Genomic DNA, 17,202 nt, shown 5'->3' with positions numbered 1-17,202 from the left:
TTGATACCTTCGCCTCTCAGGGTACTCCCTTTGGGCGGTGGATTCTCCTCTCAGCGCAGGATCGTCCCCACCCTTAAAAGGACTGCTTTGAGACATCCTCAAGGTCTCCCTGTGGAGCCTATTGACCCTGAAGAAGATAATGAGTTATTGTAAGAACTTACCTTTGTTAACTCTTTCTTCGAAGTCCATAGGGTCCACAGGGCACCCGCCCTGACGAACCTGTCTTCATATGGGCTATGTGGCTGGTCACTGGTTTTCTGTCTCCTTCTCTGAGTGTGATTCTCGAGTGTTCCAGTCTTCCTTCTCTCTTTTTCCTCCTTTGGCTGCTTACCAATTGAGGTACCTCTGGCTCTGGAGCGGGCTATAGGGAGGACGGACCAGTGCATCCTGGGAGCAAAGCTTTTAACTGTGTGGTGCCCGGGATCCAGATCCAGCTATACCCCAAGGTCTCCCTGTGGACCCTATGGACTTCGAAGAAAAAGTTAACAAAGGTAAGTTCTTACCATAACTCTCACTTTTGTATAAAGTTTGATTTTGAGTCAAGAATGGAATCCATAAAGAAAAAAGTAGTGAAATTGATTAACTTAGAATGTGAAAACAGTAGATTGACATGCGTATACATTTATAATCTGCAAATACTGTCTTGTTACTCCAGGTGCTGTTAGTGAGCAGCAGCCGTTATCCAGACCGTTGGATTGTTCCAGGTGGAGGTCTGGAACCTGAAGAGGAACCCAGCGCAGCAGCCGTCCGTGAAGTTTATGAAGAGGTAGGGGCTTCTCAAAAGACTGAAAAATGACGCTAGAATATTGGGAAACCAGAGGATTAAAGGCCCGATTCAGTGATGTACACTTCTAAAAACAGCTGCTGCATCATTGTACGAAGTAGCTGTGCGTAATTATGCTAATGCCGCAATGGGCGTCTAGTGTAAAAAGGGGCACAATGCCAGCATCACAGATCCGAGGGCTGAGTCCAAAGACCGCATCGGATCACTCTTTATGAACATGGATTATATGAGTAAGCATCAGGTTACACATGCCTCGGCATGCCTCGAAAACTGGGCCGACACACCCCTGTCTGTCGCCGCCCAAACTGCCTCACACCATGTCCGTTATGCTGCGGCTTAGGGGGCACTGTGAGCGATCTCGCAGAACAGGATTTGCACATAGATCTTTGAATTGGGCCCTAAATGTTTGGTTGAAGAGATTCCCTACAGTAAATTGAGCATACATTGCTCTAAAGTGTCATACACAAAAAAAGTGTATGTTTGGCTATATACAGAGTTGTACACATCTAAAGATGCTACCATATGTGATTGTAGCATATGCACTTGATTGGCCATTAATCACTATCATCAGTGTGCAGTTGCACTTGCCCTATACTAGATTTAAAAGATACGGCTCCAACCAGGCTCATTTTTGCTGGTGTACATGGCCTCCCTCACTGAACTTCTCCTACATCCTGTCACTATCCAGTTCCACCACACAGGCAAAAGTGTAGAAGGGATTTTGAGCATTTACAGTACAAAATCATGCAAGATACAAGGAACGTACATTTAGGTGACAGACGAGTAGCTTGCTTACTTCACATTATTCTTTCCTTACACATTTACTAAAAGTTTCAATACTTGACAAATAAGACAGAGTTATTACTTGTCAATTATACATTTATTTCATCACTATAAATTTTTTGCTATTTAGATCAGCAGACAAACAATACAGGTCTGGTATTGCACAACTGCATGGAAGCAACTGTGTAATACTGTCCAACTAATATTCACAGCAGGAGGCGTATGAAGGAAAGACACCTGTCAGCATCTGTGATCCCAGTGCTGCGTCCTAACTTGCAGCATCAGATCACCATCGGCCGCAGTAAGCTAAAGCTTACTCAGAATATACACCGTACCTGCTCAGCCAGGGTCAGGAAGTCTGCGTCAGAAGACACAGACCATAGCCTCGGCACTTCCAGAAAATGGGGGTGATGCCCTCATTTCTGGAAATGCAGGGCAAACATGCTCTCGCTCCACTCCCCAAACAGCTGCAGCATGTCAATCATACTGTAGCTTAGCACAGCGTGTGAGGACACAGAACCTGTTCTGCACATGCGCAGACCCACAACAATCTGATGTTGATCAGAAACCCAATGGTTTGCGTACATCTCTAAATCATGCCCACATTCTGTCAGATATACAGAAAAAGGTCAGGAGGGGAAGTGTCAGTACTGAATAACATACAGATAGTAAACGGATATGAAAACTGTAATAAAGCTAGAAAAGCCAATAAATGCTATGATGCAGGATGACAAACACAACAAAACAGAATAGTATAGCATCTTAAGACCATGTGCAGAAGTGTCGTCATACATGTAGCCTCAATACGCCACCCAGTGCAACTTGCCTGGCCTGAGTGAGCCGCCAGGCAACTATGATGCACCAACAGACTGCGCTGATTAATTTGATATGTGACACCCGAATATATGTGTGCACCTGTGTCTACTGAGGAGTAACCAATAGTGCACCCAGTTACTAGCCTAGGTTTGTATCTCTGCCTTTTTGTTAAAGAAGACTACGTAGCACCAAAGTCTCCAGTTCAAAGCAGAGTAGCACAACACTGCATTACCTGCTTATGTCAGTTAACAAATACTTCCTCAGTTTAATTGGGCAATGTAAATTTGTACCTCAGCCTCATTGAAAAACAAATGTAGTATTCTACTTCAGGGTCCATAGGGTATCCACAGGATACCTTGGGGTATAGGCGATGGCGGCAGACATCGGGCACCTCAGAGTTAAAGTTTTCAGCCTCCCAGGATGCCCTGAGGTCCCTCTCTCCTATACCCCGCCTCCGAGCCAAGGCATCTCCGTTTCGTAGGTGCCCGGCTCTGAGTCAGATCACCATATTCAGAGGGGGGCTGTTAACAGCCCCTGAAGTTATTTCAGGGCAGCTTTGCTGCACAAAATGAGCTGCACAGCATAGACAGTCAACAGACGTCTATGCTGTCGCTCCTTCACCCCGCCGGACCAGAACGCCGGAACTGATCTGGGGATGCTGGTGGGTGTCTGGGGTCGCAGCTAGTGGTGACTCCGGAATATCCCTGACTGTGACCGGATTCAAGGGGTTCAGGTAAGCGCCGTGTCCTGCGGTGGGTACCCGCCAATTCACAGTCTCTTTGGCCCTCAAGCAGGGGGCTCCCTGGGGACAGGCTGTGCGTGGAGCCAGGTACTGATCCTGCACTTTCCACTAGACCACCAGGGACAGCGAGCTGCAGCAGTGTGGAAATGCTCCAGCGTCCCAGGGGTTAATAGCATGCCAGGGGAGCACGCCTTCCTTGTCTCACAGCCGGCGCCTCCCCCGCTGCACAGTACCTTTCCACAGCGGTCTGACGGGCTGTGTCAGCGCTCCTCCCCCGGGCCCGCCTCCTCTCAGCTCCTTGGTGGCCATTTTCAGGGAAGTGTACAAACGCTGCTGGAGTTCTGATACAGGTGGCATCGCGATTCGGGTCCCCCCGCATACCTCTCCTCCGATAAGGTCAGAGAGGTATGCATAGTTGATCATAGTGCTTGTAGTGCAGGTGATTTATTTCTGCATTGAATGTGACTATATGCTAGCACTGTCTACCTGTACTTTCACTTCTCACTGTCAGCCATTTTACTATCCCTGTTCTTCCTCTGCTAAAGCCCTTTCGGTGCGGTTTTGCAGGGTGTTCATTCCTCACTGTAAAAGTATTTTTCTGTGTGGGGAGTCACATACTCTGTTTACACTCATCATGTCTGGGAGTGAACGTGAATATCCTCTTCAGCTAAAATGTACCACATGCAATGTACAGTTAACGGAGGGAGATGGGAACGATGAGGGATTATGTAGGGCATGTTATCTCATATCATGCCCGATTTCTGTCACTGCGCCTGTACAGGAACCGCCCTGGGCTTGTTTTGCTAAGGCACTTACAACCCTTGTGTGCCAGTTGGCGACGCCGCCTGCGTTTCCCCAGATGGGGTTTATCGCAGCAGGCGGTAGTCTCGTCACCCATGCAGGGGTTCCCCAGGCAGTTGATGGTACCTCAGTGTCTCCCGGTTTAAACCCAGGTCTCGCAGGACCTGTGTGTGGGTAAATTAACTGTCCAATATGGTACAGCACCTGACGGACGTTTTACAAGGGGAGTCACCATTGCGGCCTTTAGTGTCTCAGATGACTCAGCATGATGATGATGACATGACGTCTGATGACGGTGAGATTATTGACTTTTCAGACCAAGAGTCCCTTCGTGCTAAGGAGGCTGAGTCTAGGTCTAAAGTCTTTATACCTGGCCTTATACGGGCAGTCTGTGCGGCCTTGGTTATTGAGGATGAGGATCCCCCAGTGGCCAAATCCCAAATACGCCTTCTTTAAGGATATTAAGGGAGATGCCACTGTATTTCCTCTATCTGGTCAGTTAGTGGATCATTTAGAGGAGGCGTGGAAAAATCCATGTAAGCGGTTCCAGCCTCAAAAACGCTTGGCCTTTGCATACCCATTTGCGGTTAATTATTTTTCCAAATGGGAAACCCCTCCACAGGTGTCACACGCCTAGTGAGGAGTGCAACATTGCCCATTCCCTCCATGTCCTCCTTGAAGGATGTTACAGATCGCAAGGAGGAAAAATGCCTAAAATCCATTTATTCCCTTGCAGGGGGGCTTCCAGACCGGCTATGGCCATGTGCTGGGTGGTCAGAGCCATGGAGCGCTGGGCAGAATACTTGGAGGCGTCTCTGGACACTGACTCTTCGTCTGAGCAGGTGGAGTTAGTGGGCAATCTCAGAGACTCAGCCACATACATTAATGAGGCAACCCTAGATATAGGTCTCCTCACTTCAAGAATCTCCTCGGCATCAGCTGCTCGCCGCTCCCTGTGTTTGCGCTCTTCGAAAGCGGATGCTGATTCCAAGAAGGGATTGGAATGCTTGCTCTTCAATGGACAGGTCCTGTTTGGTCCTGATCTAGACAAAATTGTGGCCACGCGGGCAGCAGCTAAATCTGCATGCTTGCCATCGGCTGCAGTCCTATAAGGCTCTGGTACTTCGGCCCTATAGGGCCCAGGGTAAATCCAAGATACTGTCTTTTTCCAAGACAATCAGGGACCAGGATATCTGCCAAGCCAAAGAAGCAGGCTTGGAGTACAAGACGTCCTACTCCCAAGTCAGACGATAGGCCTTCAGCCTGACTGGACAAGCCTCCCCTTGAGGGACCCCAAAGTCGGAGGCCGACTTCATCAGTTCGCCCAGTGCTGGTACCTGACTACCGCGGACACTTGTGTAAGAGAAGTTGTCTCTCGGGGGTATGCCCTCTCCCTGCCGGTTTTTCACCACAGGCCTTCAGTTAGATCACGACAAGGCCCGGGAACTCCGGAAAGTGTTGCACTCTATGCTCCAGGCTGGAGTTATAGTGCCTGTTCCGTTACCACAGAGGGGCGTGGGATTCTATTCCAATCTCTTTTTGGTGCAGGAACCCAATGGGTCTTACCGGCCCATCCTCAACCTCAAATCCCTCAACAGTTCCTTGAGGGTTCCTCTGTTCAGGATGGAGATTCTGCATTCCATTATATTGGCAATGGAGCCTAGGGATTTCATGGTGTCGTTGGACATTCAGGACGCCTACCTGCATGTCCCTATTATCTTGGCACACCAACAATTTCTCAGGTTTGAAGTGCTAAACAATCATTTCCAGTTCCAGGCACTGCCGTTTGGTCTGGCCACTGTGCCTCGAGTATTTACCAAAGTCATGGCAGCCCACCTGCGGATGCAGGGGGTCCGCTTGTTGCCCTATCTGGATGACCTTCTGTTGTTAGCAGGGTCTCCAGAGATCCTTCAGCACCATCTGCAACTGACAATATCTGTGTTGCAGAATTACGGCTGGTTGATAAACTGGAGGAAGTCCTCCCTGGTTCCCTCACAGAGGATGCTCCATCTCTGAGCCCTGTTGGACTCCCAACAACAGAGGATCTTTGTGATGGAGGAAAAGATCTCTGCATTACAGGCAAAGGTACGCAGTTGCCTTCAGAGCTGCCGAGTGTCTATTCACACAGCGATGAGGTTACTGGGCTCCATGGTGTCAATGTTCGATTGGTGGAATATGCCCAGTTTCACTCCAGACCTCTGCAGAAGTTTATCCTCTCCAGATAGAATCGGTTGCCCCATCGGATAAAGCCACAGACCATGGTGCTTTCTCCGGAGGTGCGTCTGTCTCTGGCCTGATGGCTACAAACTGCTCACCTGAACAGGAGACGCTCCTTTTGGATGGCGAACTGGGTCCTTCTGACAACGGACGCCAGTCTCTGAGGCTGGGGAGCAGTGACTGGTCCACACTTGTTCGAGGACAGGTGGACACCAGCAGAATCTGCACTTCCAATAAACATCTTGGAACTTCGGGCAGTATTTAAAGCTCTCCAGCAAGCAGGACCTGTTCTTCACGGAAAACCCGTCCAGGTACAGTCGGACAACGCCGCCACAGTGGCTTACATAAACCACAAAGGAGGAACCTGAAGTCAGGCGGCACTGACAGAGGTGTCCCGCATTCTAGCTTGGGCGGAGGACAATCTCCCTGCCATCTCGACAGTGTTTATACCAGTTGTCCTCAGCTGGGAAGCAGACTTTCTCAGCCATCAAGACATGCATCCAGGGGAATGGTCTCTTCACCAGGAGGTGTTTTCAACTACTGGTGAACAAGTGGGGCCCTCCGGAGATAGACCTCATGGCCTCGCGACACAACAACAAGCTGCCTGTGTACGGGTCAAGAACAAGAGACGCGGAAGCTCTTCTGGGAAACGCTCTGTCGGTCCGGTGGACTTTCAGGTTTGCGTACCTATTCCCTCCATTCTCCCTTCTTCCTCGAGTAATTTGAAAATTCAAGCAAGAAGGAGGCACGCACCTGTTGATAGCGCCAGAGTGGCCCAGACGTCACTGGTACTCAGATCTTTGGAGTCTCTCCATAGACACTCCAATGCTGTTGCCTCAACGTCCGGACCTGTTGTCTCAAGGTCCTTGCCATTACCCGGACCTGAGTCCTCTGTCTTTGACGGCGTGGCTGTTTAGACAGCCCTGTTAAAGTCCAGGGGCTTTTCCAGCTCTGTAGTTAACACCATGCTCAGAGCTCGGAAGCCTGCTTCTGCAAGAATTTACCACAGAGTGTGGCATACTTTCTTTGACTGGTGTCGCCCTAGAGGCTATGATACTCAGGTGTTTAGGATATCCAGGGTTTTGGCTTTCCTACAGGCAGGCTTAGATCACGGTCTTTGCCTTGCTTCACTGAAGGTGCAGGTTTCTGCCTTTTATCAGTGTGGTTTCACCTTAGAATTGCCACTCTTCCTTATGTCTGCACCTTTATGCAAGGTGTTCTTTGCATTCAGCCTCCCTTTGTTCCACCAGTTGCTCCTTCGGAATTTGGCTGTGGTCCTGAGGGCTATCCAAGGACCGCCATTTGAACCACTGGGCTCAGTGGATTTAAAATGGCTTACAGCTAAGACTGTGTTTCTTCTGGCCATTGCTTCGGCCAGAAGGGTGTCAGACTTGGGGGCTCTCTCATGTCGCCCTCCCTTTCTGATTTTTCATAGGGACAGGGCGGTGCTTCGCACTCGCCCTGGTTTCCTACCTAAGGTGGTATCTAGTTTTCACATCAATGAGGAAATTATAGTACCGGCCCTTGATTCCCCAGACCTCTCTGCTGGTGAAGCCTCCTTGGATGTGGTACGTGCCATAAGGATTTATGTTGACCGTGCCAATTAATTTCGGAAGCCGGACTACTTGTTTGTCCTTTTTATGGTTTCCGTAAGAAGGGTTGGCCTGCCACTAAGCAGACTTTGGCAGAATGGATTCGCATGGCGATTTCTGAGTCTTACATTCAGGAGGGCCTTCCTGTACCATCCTCTGTTAAGGCTCATTCTACTCAGTCTGTGGGTCCTTCGTGGGCAGCTCGCCGTGGTGCCTCTGCTGTTCAGCTTTGCAAGGCAGCCACGTGGTCTTCTGTCCATACCTTTGTAAGGTATTATGCATTTGATACCTTTGGGTGGCGGATTCTCCTTTCAGCACATGGACTTCCCCACCCTTAAAGTATACTGCTTTGGGACATCCCCAAGGTATCCTGTGGATACCCTATCTACCCTGAAGTAGAAAATATGAGATATGGTAAGAACTTGCCCTTGTTATCTCTCTTTCTACGAAGTCCATAGGGTTCCACAGGACTCCCGCCCTGTTGCACCTGTACTGCAGATGGGCTTTGAGCTGGTAACCGGTTTTTCCGTCTCCTTCTGGTGAGAATGTGATTCTTGTGTGTTCCAGACTTTCTTCTCTCTCTCTTTCTTCTCCTCCTCCGGCTATGGCTTGTTACATAACTGAGATGCCTTGGCTCAGGGGCGGGGGTATAGCACAGGGACCCCAGGGCATCCTGGGAGGCTGAAAACTTTAACTCTGAGGTGCCCGATGTCTGCCGCCATCGCCTATTCCCCAAGGTAGCCTATGGACTTTGTAGAAATAGAGATAACAAGGGAAAGTTCTTACCATATCTCATATTTTATTAGCATTTACTTGTATTGTACCATCGTACTATAATTGGAAATAAAACCTAAATAAAAAGAAAATTTCTTTCTGGTATGTTCTATATTCACAAGTGTCAGGACCCCATGGAAAGAGGAAACTTACACTATCTCGCATTCACATCATGGTTTCTTTAAACTCCAAAAGATGCGGGCAATATCCTCATAGAAAAATGTATTCATATACAGAACAATATAAAAAAACTAAGTAGGAAAAATAAAAACCGGCAAAATGGACATCAGAATACGGACAAAGTCTTTCTGTCCTCCTGGAGGAAAAAGTACCGTGTGCCTGCTGGGGGAAAAGATGGTAGCCGGCACCAATACTCCATGCTGCAGACTGCGGTGACGGTGCATACAGCTTTGCGGATGAACCTCCTAGGTTCGGCACTATCCTCCAGGTTGTCCGCCACCCTTAAAATGCATTTTTAGTGGGGTCCCCTCGCACTCTAATTCAGTGCTGCCCCAGCGCAGCTTTTAGGGAGTAACTAGTGCCCCATCTTATGTTTGCAAACTTAAGACTGTGCACTAGTTACTCCGTAAAAGCTTAGTTTTTTATATTGTTCTGTATATGAATACATTTTTATATGAGGATATTTCCTGCATCTTTTGGAGTTTAAATAAACCGTGATGTGAATGCGAGATAGGATTCAAATGTAAGTTTCCTCTTTCCATGGGGTCCTGACACTTGTGACTATAGAACATACCAGAAAGATACCCAAAAGATACCTTTCTATACACTCAGGTCAGAACTTGAATGTGAGTTTAAATCCAGTTGTTCGGGAGAATAGAACAACACAGGATTGGATTGGCTACGCATAGTGATTTTAATATATTTGTTTGTGTCCAATTGGGCTAGCGCTTAATACGTCTTCTTGCCAGTATTTTACATTTGTTATTTGGGACTAGGGTGTGCCCATTTAGAGGTTAATAGCTGCTGACAGGAGGCACAAGGTTAAAGAATTGTTTTAGTTTTCATAAATAAAAAGAGGCTTGTTAATAATAGACAGATAAAGAGGTAAGAGGGCCCTGCTCGCAAGCTTACAATCTATAGAGAAACTGGAATTTGATACATGAGGATAACTGCTACATACAGTATTGCAAATTGTTCCAGCCAGATTGCAGTCACACAGCAATGCTAGCTTGTGTTAGCAGCTTGTGTGAGCGTTGAAAGGACATTTCTGAAGTTGTGTAGAAGGAAGGTAGTTAAATAGCTTATGGAGGGTATGCGGGTAATTCAAGAAAATAAGCTTGGCTGAAGAGGTGAGTCTAAAGGGAACGCTTGTAGGTTTGGAGGCTAGTCTTGTGCCAGAATGGGAGCAGGTAATGAATGTGGATGAGAGACGCAGATCTTGTGCAATCTGAGCAGATCAGCAATTATATGTTTTGAGAAAAGCAAAGACATTTACGTTGGTGTAGTTTGGATAACATCCTAATGTGTAAGTAGAAGTATTTTATATTAAATCTGGTTAAAGACAAGTAACTAATGTAGGAATTGAGTGACTGATGAGGAACATTTTGGATATAGATCTAATGAGGGAAACCAAGGACAATGCAGAATTAAGGATGACACCTAGGCAGCGAGCTTGACGGGTAGTGTTGTCATGTTATCAACAGAATAAGAGATGTCAGGTCAGTAACTACTATTGGTCGATGGGTATAATGTTTTGGAAATATTGAGTTTGAAGTGGCGATATGACATTCACAATATGGCAGCAAGACATTCAGTAACGTGCCAACACAGATGGTGAAAGATCTGTAGTGGATATGTAAATTTGGGTATAATCCACATACAGATGATGCTGAAATCTAAAGAGCTGATGAGTTTACCAAGATGGAATACATAGTGAAAAGCAGAGGACCTAGGACTGATCCTTGTGGTACTCCAACTGATAGAAGAACCCGAGAGGATGTGGATCCAGGGAATAACACTGAAATAGTAATTTGATAAGTAGGATGAGAACTAGGACAGGACCGTGTCATGCAGACCTAGGGATTGTAGTGTTTGTATGAGGAGAGAGTGATCAACGGGATGTAGTTACAATCCCGACAGTCAGGATGATGGAGCTCAGAATACCAGCGCGGGAATCCCGATGGTAAGTATTAAGGTTATGGGGAGGGTTAGGCACTAGGGGAAGGATAGAGATTAGGGTTAGGCTGTCGGGGGGTTTAGAGCTAGGCTGCGGGGGGGGTTAGGGTTAGGACATTTACCTAATTGAGTTGGGATTCTGACTGTTAGGATGCCGCTGTCATTTCTGACCGCTGACTGCCAGGATCCCATGCCACCCGTGATCAACTGTATCAAATGCAGCAGAGAGATCCAGGAGAATTAGTAGTGCGTAATGGCCTTTAGACTTAGAAGTGATCATTGACCTCTGTGGTCATTGCAGTCTCTGTGGAGTGTTGGAAATGACAGCTGGACTGAAGTGGGTGTAATAAATTGTGTGAGGCTGCTGTAGGCAAGTCTCTCAAGCAGCTTGGAGGGGCAAGGGAGCTACGAGATGGGATGGTAATATGAAAGAAAATTGTGTTGGTCTCAGGATAGCGGTAATCACTTCAGGCTTGAATAATGATTGAAAGGGAGAGAGTGATTATAGTTAAGTTCGGGATGAGCAAAATAGACAGGGCTCTACTGGTTTGTGAGGCTATAGGATAAAGAGGAGAGGTAGTACAGTAGAAACATAACGAGAGATGATATTTCATCTTCATTTGTGGGATCAAATAAAGAGATGGTGTCAGAAGGTCAGGGAAGGAATTGAACAGGTTGCTGACTGAAGAAGAGCATTCCGATTCATATCGCATATTGTTGTTCAGTAGATAATCTAATCTATCCTTACACGTGCACTATTGATAGACATCACTCATTGTGCATACCCATAGTACAATTTTATTTTGGATGGTGTAAATGAGAATTTGTTTCCAGATTTTATTATGTATCTCAAGTTATGATGCATGTGCATACAATTGGAGTGGTCCACCTATTATTTAACTTAAGAATCACCAGATTTTACTGTTTAGCTTAACCCTGGAATACTAACCTTAAAAAAACAAAACTATTTAGACCCACACTGTTCAGATACTAATCAATGAATATTTATTCTAATAGCGTACACATGTTTTAGAACTCAAGGGAATTTTCCACAGAGAGGTAATAGTAAAAGAAATCACACACAGTCCGAACACAACATTGTGTACACTTGAACGTCTTCAGGTCCTTGGAGGGACAAATACCACATCTTTGGCGAGGTTGCAGTCCTTGGGTAGGTTGTGCTGGAACTGGGTTTACTTGAAGGGCTCTCTGCAATAATGCCCAGGTTTCACGTGGTAAAGTTGGTCGCTCCAACCACAGAAACCATCAGACTGTAAGCTAGCTGAAGAAACAGATGCCTGGCCAATACAGTTTTGTTTTGTCTGTTCTCACTGTAGAGCACAGGCATTTATTCCTACAGTATTGAGTACACCATAAAATACACATAAGGGCCATCGTTTGGTTTTTCGACTGCATAGGGCAGTGGAATGTGTCTACTCCTCCTTTGGTGTTGGTGTATATGGTTCTCAGTTGTAGGAGTGATGTCTTTTCCAGAGTGTCTTGTAGATAGCTAGACAACGTAAAGTGATGCTGAAACTATTTCTTAAAATGTTACCTCACTATAGCTAACCATGGGTCTGAGAGACCCACATTCTCTATAACAGCTAAACTATCAACATTCCCAAAATGTTTGTATTATGGCTAATATAGATCTAATATTATAGTAAGGTACTGATATCAGATTTTTTTAAAAATTGTTTTTGTTTTATTTACAAATGTGAAAAATGTTGGGTTCTGACAGACCCATGGTTAGTGTTCCAGGGTTAAATAAAATGCCACACAGTGCTATAATGCTTTAATGCTGGTATACACCTCTCACTGACAGCAGCATACATTATGCATCCATTATCAGTCTGTATGTAAAATGTGATAAACACATGATGTTATAAGTTTGTAAAAAATAAATCTTTTGTAGAAATGTTTTTACAATTAAGGGTGCTGGCATAAATGCTTTATACACTAACAATTTTCAAGCTAAAATGCTGTAGTGCTCAATTGCTCCCATGATAACTGGTTGAAGTCAAGGAAGAATTCTTCTCCACTGTCAAAGTAGAGCTATTAAGCTTGGTAAGTGTTGCACACAGACTACTCAGAGTGTAATCATTCCTGTGGTAGTCCCCTTTAATTTTTAATCTGTCTGCATCGGAGTGACTGAGCAGTATGAAGATTGTAGCTGTTCTAGTTGTAAAAGGACTAGAGCTCAAAGTGCTCGTGTGACCCAGCTCTAATTTCTTTTAACATTATTAGCCGTATCCTGTAATTCCTTTTTCCAACATCTACTTTAGAGGAGCGCTCCTTCTGTGTTCCTCTTGTTTTGTTTTCCACATTTCCTTTATATTTTACTTCTCAGATTACTATATTTCTCTTTTATTTATGTTTTCATTTGTTTGCTTTAATCCGTATTGTATGTTACTATGCATGTTATGCTTTATAGATAATAATGACAGTTGTATATTAACCTATGTTCTCTCTAATAGGCTGGAGTTAAAGGGACGTTAGGTCGTCATCTTGGTGTGTTTGAGGTAAGTAATCTTAGTTTACTGCTAAATTTAATTTTAGATTGCAGTATTTAAAGTGTTAATTCTTTACAAAAAACAAAAGAAAAATAATGACAGCAGCCATCAGTAGAGGCAAGTTGAACTAGATAAGTGTTAGTAACTGTTAAATAATGAGTGATAAGCAAAACAAATGGAAATTTTTTCAGGGGAATCCATTCTGTTCAGTTAGTTTTAACAGTAGTTTTTTTTGTTTTTTTAAATAAAGAATATATTTTTAGATATTTTATGTATTTGAAGGGGGTAGGAGTATTTTCTGGTATAATTTGTATTTTCTGGGGATGCGGTCAATATCCCGACCACGGGCATTCCAACGGTCAGAATACCGCATTGGAATCCCGACACCTATCAGAATCCTGGCGCTGGCACCCTGAACGCCGGCATCCCGAAGATTAAGTAGTGGGGTTAGGGGGAGGGTTAGCATTAGGGTTAGGCACTAGGGGGAGGATTACGTTTTTAAGATGTGGAGAGGGGGAGGTTAGGTTCAGACACCGAGGAGGGAGGGTTAGGATACCTACCAACAGGTGTCTAACCCTGTCGGGATGCCTGCATCGGGATTCTGACCGCCAGGTTCCCGAGCGACGGCATCCTGTACCCATCCCGTTCCATGTAGTGACACATAATAGCAAGGAGGTGACAACCTCTTGCACATTTGACTTGATGAACATAACTTTTATTGTTGGTTGTGAAAATACAGGCCCTGATTCAGAGCCGGACGCTCTGACAGAGCGCTCGCTCTGAATCAGGGCCGTCCATTCTCCTTTGTGGAGCGGCCTCCTGGCCGCTCGCATAGCTGTAGGTGACCATCGGGTTTGCGACGAGACCCTGCGGTAGGGTCTCGCTGCCACAAGCCCTGGAGTGCTTTTGGCTCTATCAGAGCCAAAAGCACTCCCACTGACATCACTAGTGATGTCAGTGGGGCCGGCCCCAGACGGCAGGCGTTCCCATGGGAACGCCTCAGTCTGGGCAGCCACGCCCCCGGCACTCCCACCAAAGGGGGCGTGCTGTCAATCACCATCGATAGCACGCCCCCTTTGGTGCGAGACCCATAACGACGGCTTGGCCTTCGTTATTCGGGTCTCGTGCATGCGCACGATGGAGCCACCTCCGTCGTGCACATGCGCACTTGGGCACCAGCGACCCGCTTGCGAGCGCTCAGCGCTCGCGAGCTGGTCTGAATCAGGCCCACAGTACCAATCCAAATACATTTCCTACAGGTAAGGAGAAAATCTGTCTGAAATCAGACACCTTTGCATTTGCACAACTCAGCATAGCACGCAATTCTGCATAGCCCTCTCTCGCTCAACCTAGCCCATGTGCGAATGTTCCATTACTGGCCAGCTACGCCTAAGCAGCCGAAAGTGGAGTTGCAAATGAGATTCATACGCTCAGAATCCCCCATAGATCTGTACACTGGTGACTGGTAACAGTGCTAAAATCGTAAGATCCATCTGCAAATGTGTGCACCTTTGCCCCAATATTGTCAATTGCTCTGTTACTAACAACAGTATGAATTTGTTTTACTGCAGTTGCTGGGGGCTGTAGTTAAAGGAACGTAATATGGTGGTTTGCCCAAAAATGATGGTAGAAACACCAGTTTGACTGGTACTGTGTCTACTGTGTAGAAGTCAAAGGGGTCTAATGGACCTCTTTTTGTAAATAAAACTAATCTAGGAATAGTGTAGAATACCCCTCACAGTTTGTGGGTCGGCATCTGTTGTTTTATCATCATGTATTAGATTTACTATGAAGAGTACTTTAATGGTCTGGGAGTCCAGCTTTGATCAGCCAGGGGTCTGGTTACTGTAAAAAGACACCCCATATTCCAGGTCTGTTCAGGTTCTTGGCAGCAAGAACAAGTCTTTTACAAATCAGTGCCTTTCTGTTTCATGTTTGCCATCATGGAGTTGATTTTGGCTATGTGGCTTTGAAGGCCACCTTTTTTATGCTGGAGCCTGTTACCTGAAAGGTGAGTGAGGTAGGCGGCAGACTATCTCTAGATCTAAAGAGAGTACAAGCTATATATGACAGTAAATCACTTGTTTAAAGTCCCTGTTTTTGTGGTGAAAATGTAAAGCGGTAAATGTGTGTGGGCAATGTGTTGTTTATTCAGTTATTGCTTTTTTCACAATCTCTCTTCTGCAGAATTTTGAACGCAAGCACAGAACCTTTGTTTATGTTTTGACTGTAACGGAGATCCTGGAAGATTGGGAGGATTCAGTCAATATTGGTATGACCATCACTCGTGTAAAAATCATGCTACTAATGCTGGCCATACACGCTGCAATTATCGGGACGATCCGCCCGATATCGGCGGATCGCCGCGATAATTGTAGCGTGGGGGGGGCGACCGAGGGTTAAATAATGCTCGGTCGGGCATGCTGGATTGTCCAGCATGCCCGTCCGATGCGATATTACCCGGTAAACTGTCGGCCGCATCGGACAGTGTATGCCCAGCGCAGCCGACAGACAGACATTTCCTGTGTTCCTTCCTACGGAGCGCGGATGTCGGGCTATACACTGTGAGATTTCTCTCACCGTGTATGCCGCGGACATCTGCGGCTGGCAGCCGGCCAGATAAAATGTCTGTCGGTCTGACAGACATTTTGTCTGGCAGTGTATGCCCATCATTAGTGTGTATGTTTTGAAAATTCTAACTTTACAACACTTGAAGTATGCAATAAGAATGAATAGTGTATGATTGTTTCAGAGTAGCTTGGTATACAGAAAACTGTAGCTGTAATGTGACATAATTCCAGTCACTCCTTCATAGGACGGAAGCGGCGCTGGTTCAGCATTGAGGAAGCGGTCCGTGCTTTGCAAGGTTACAAACCAGTGCAGGCATCCTATTTCCAAAGTCTGAAGCAGACCTGCCACCCTAACAATGGAGCCATCCCACTGCCCAGCCAAAGTGCACTACCTGATGTCAGATGACCTACTCACCCTATGGACTCCATACTTGCCCTTTCTCTCCTTTCTTCTATATAGAGAAGCAAATTCCAGCAGACAGAGCCACAATCAAAGTGCTGAACTCAATTGGGCCTCTGATGTGTTGTACAGAGATGGATTGTGCATGTTGTGATTTTTCATGATGACCTGGACACATTCAGTTAGATGTTTGCTGCACCTTAATTTTTCCCATATACCGGTATCTGTGCCATGACTTCCTCTACTTAGTTTCCAGTCCATTTCCTTCAGATCCTCTAATGTGGTATCACAGAAATGTTTTGCCTCCCTAATACCTTTTGCACATAGCCATGCTGTCTTCATTTCCATCTATTACTTATACTGAATGTTAATTTTTACTAATAAACAGATACCTAGGAGTATATTTACTAAAAGTCGATGTTGGGTCCATTTTTTTGGGTTGATATTTTTTTTCGATTTTGTGTTTCAGGGTCTAAATCAGACACTAACATGATTTTTTACATCTTTTTTTTTATTTATTTTTTTTAAACAATGTCAAAAAATCATCTCTAAGTGAGTGTGTGATTTTAGACCCTGAAACACAAAATCAACCAAAAATCGTCCCAACATCGAACAAAAAAATGGATTTCAGTAAATTTACCCCTAAATCACACATTTACTAACAGATGATTTTTTACATTGTTTAAAAAAAATTATGTCAAAAATCATCTGTTAGTAAATGTATGATTTAGACCTTGAAACGTAAAATCGACCCTTAGTAAATATTCCCCTTAGTCTATGAAGCTGCAGCCAACATAACTGCACAAACTGAGGGGTATTCTCCAAAGTGATAAAACAAAAAATGTAACGTTTAATTTTTTTTTTTGTGTCAAATACTTATTTGAGTCATGTAGAAAAAAAAAATAAGAAACAAACATGATATGAAGAAATTACTTATTTATGAATAGCTGGTTGTAATTTATTTGTTGATTGGATATTAGTCAATGAATTTACAAACTAATAGACTCATATTTTTAAACATAAAATATATAACCAACCAAATCTGCAAAGTACATGTACACTCTACAAATACTT

General features: G+C 45.2%; 1 protein-coding gene across 3 annotated transcripts in view; it reads left to right on the top strand.

The window, feature by feature from the left end:
* The window catches only part of NUDT3 (nudix hydrolase 3), a 36,174-nt gene extending 19,536 nt beyond the window's left edge, over nucleotides 1-16,638 (top strand). For all 3 annotated transcript variants that reach the window (XM_088464183.1, XM_088464184.1, XM_088464185.1), the window contains 4 exons: nucleotides 656-766; nucleotides 13,123-13,167; nucleotides 15,346-15,430; nucleotides 15,974-16,638. In XM_088464183.1, coding sequence (XP_088320309.1) covers nucleotides 656-766; nucleotides 13,123-13,167; nucleotides 15,346-15,430; nucleotides 15,974-16,134 — 402 coding nt within the window. In that variant the 3' untranslated portion in view covers nucleotides 16,135-16,638. The remainder of the gene's footprint in view (nucleotides 1-655; nucleotides 767-13,122; nucleotides 13,168-15,345; nucleotides 15,431-15,973) is intronic.
* Nucleotides 16,639-17,202: the final 564 nt, after the last annotated feature.

Source organism: Taudactylus pleione, unplaced genomic scaffold, assembly GCF_031769625.1.
Source record: "Taudactylus pleione unplaced genomic scaffold, aTauple2 ptg001607l, whole genome shotgun sequence".
NCBI classification, from domain to species: domain Eukaryota; kingdom Metazoa; phylum Chordata; class Amphibia; order Anura; family Myobatrachidae; genus Taudactylus; species Taudactylus pleione.
Note: the sequence above shows the minus strand (reverse complement) of the source record. Positions and strands in the feature narration are given on the sequence as shown.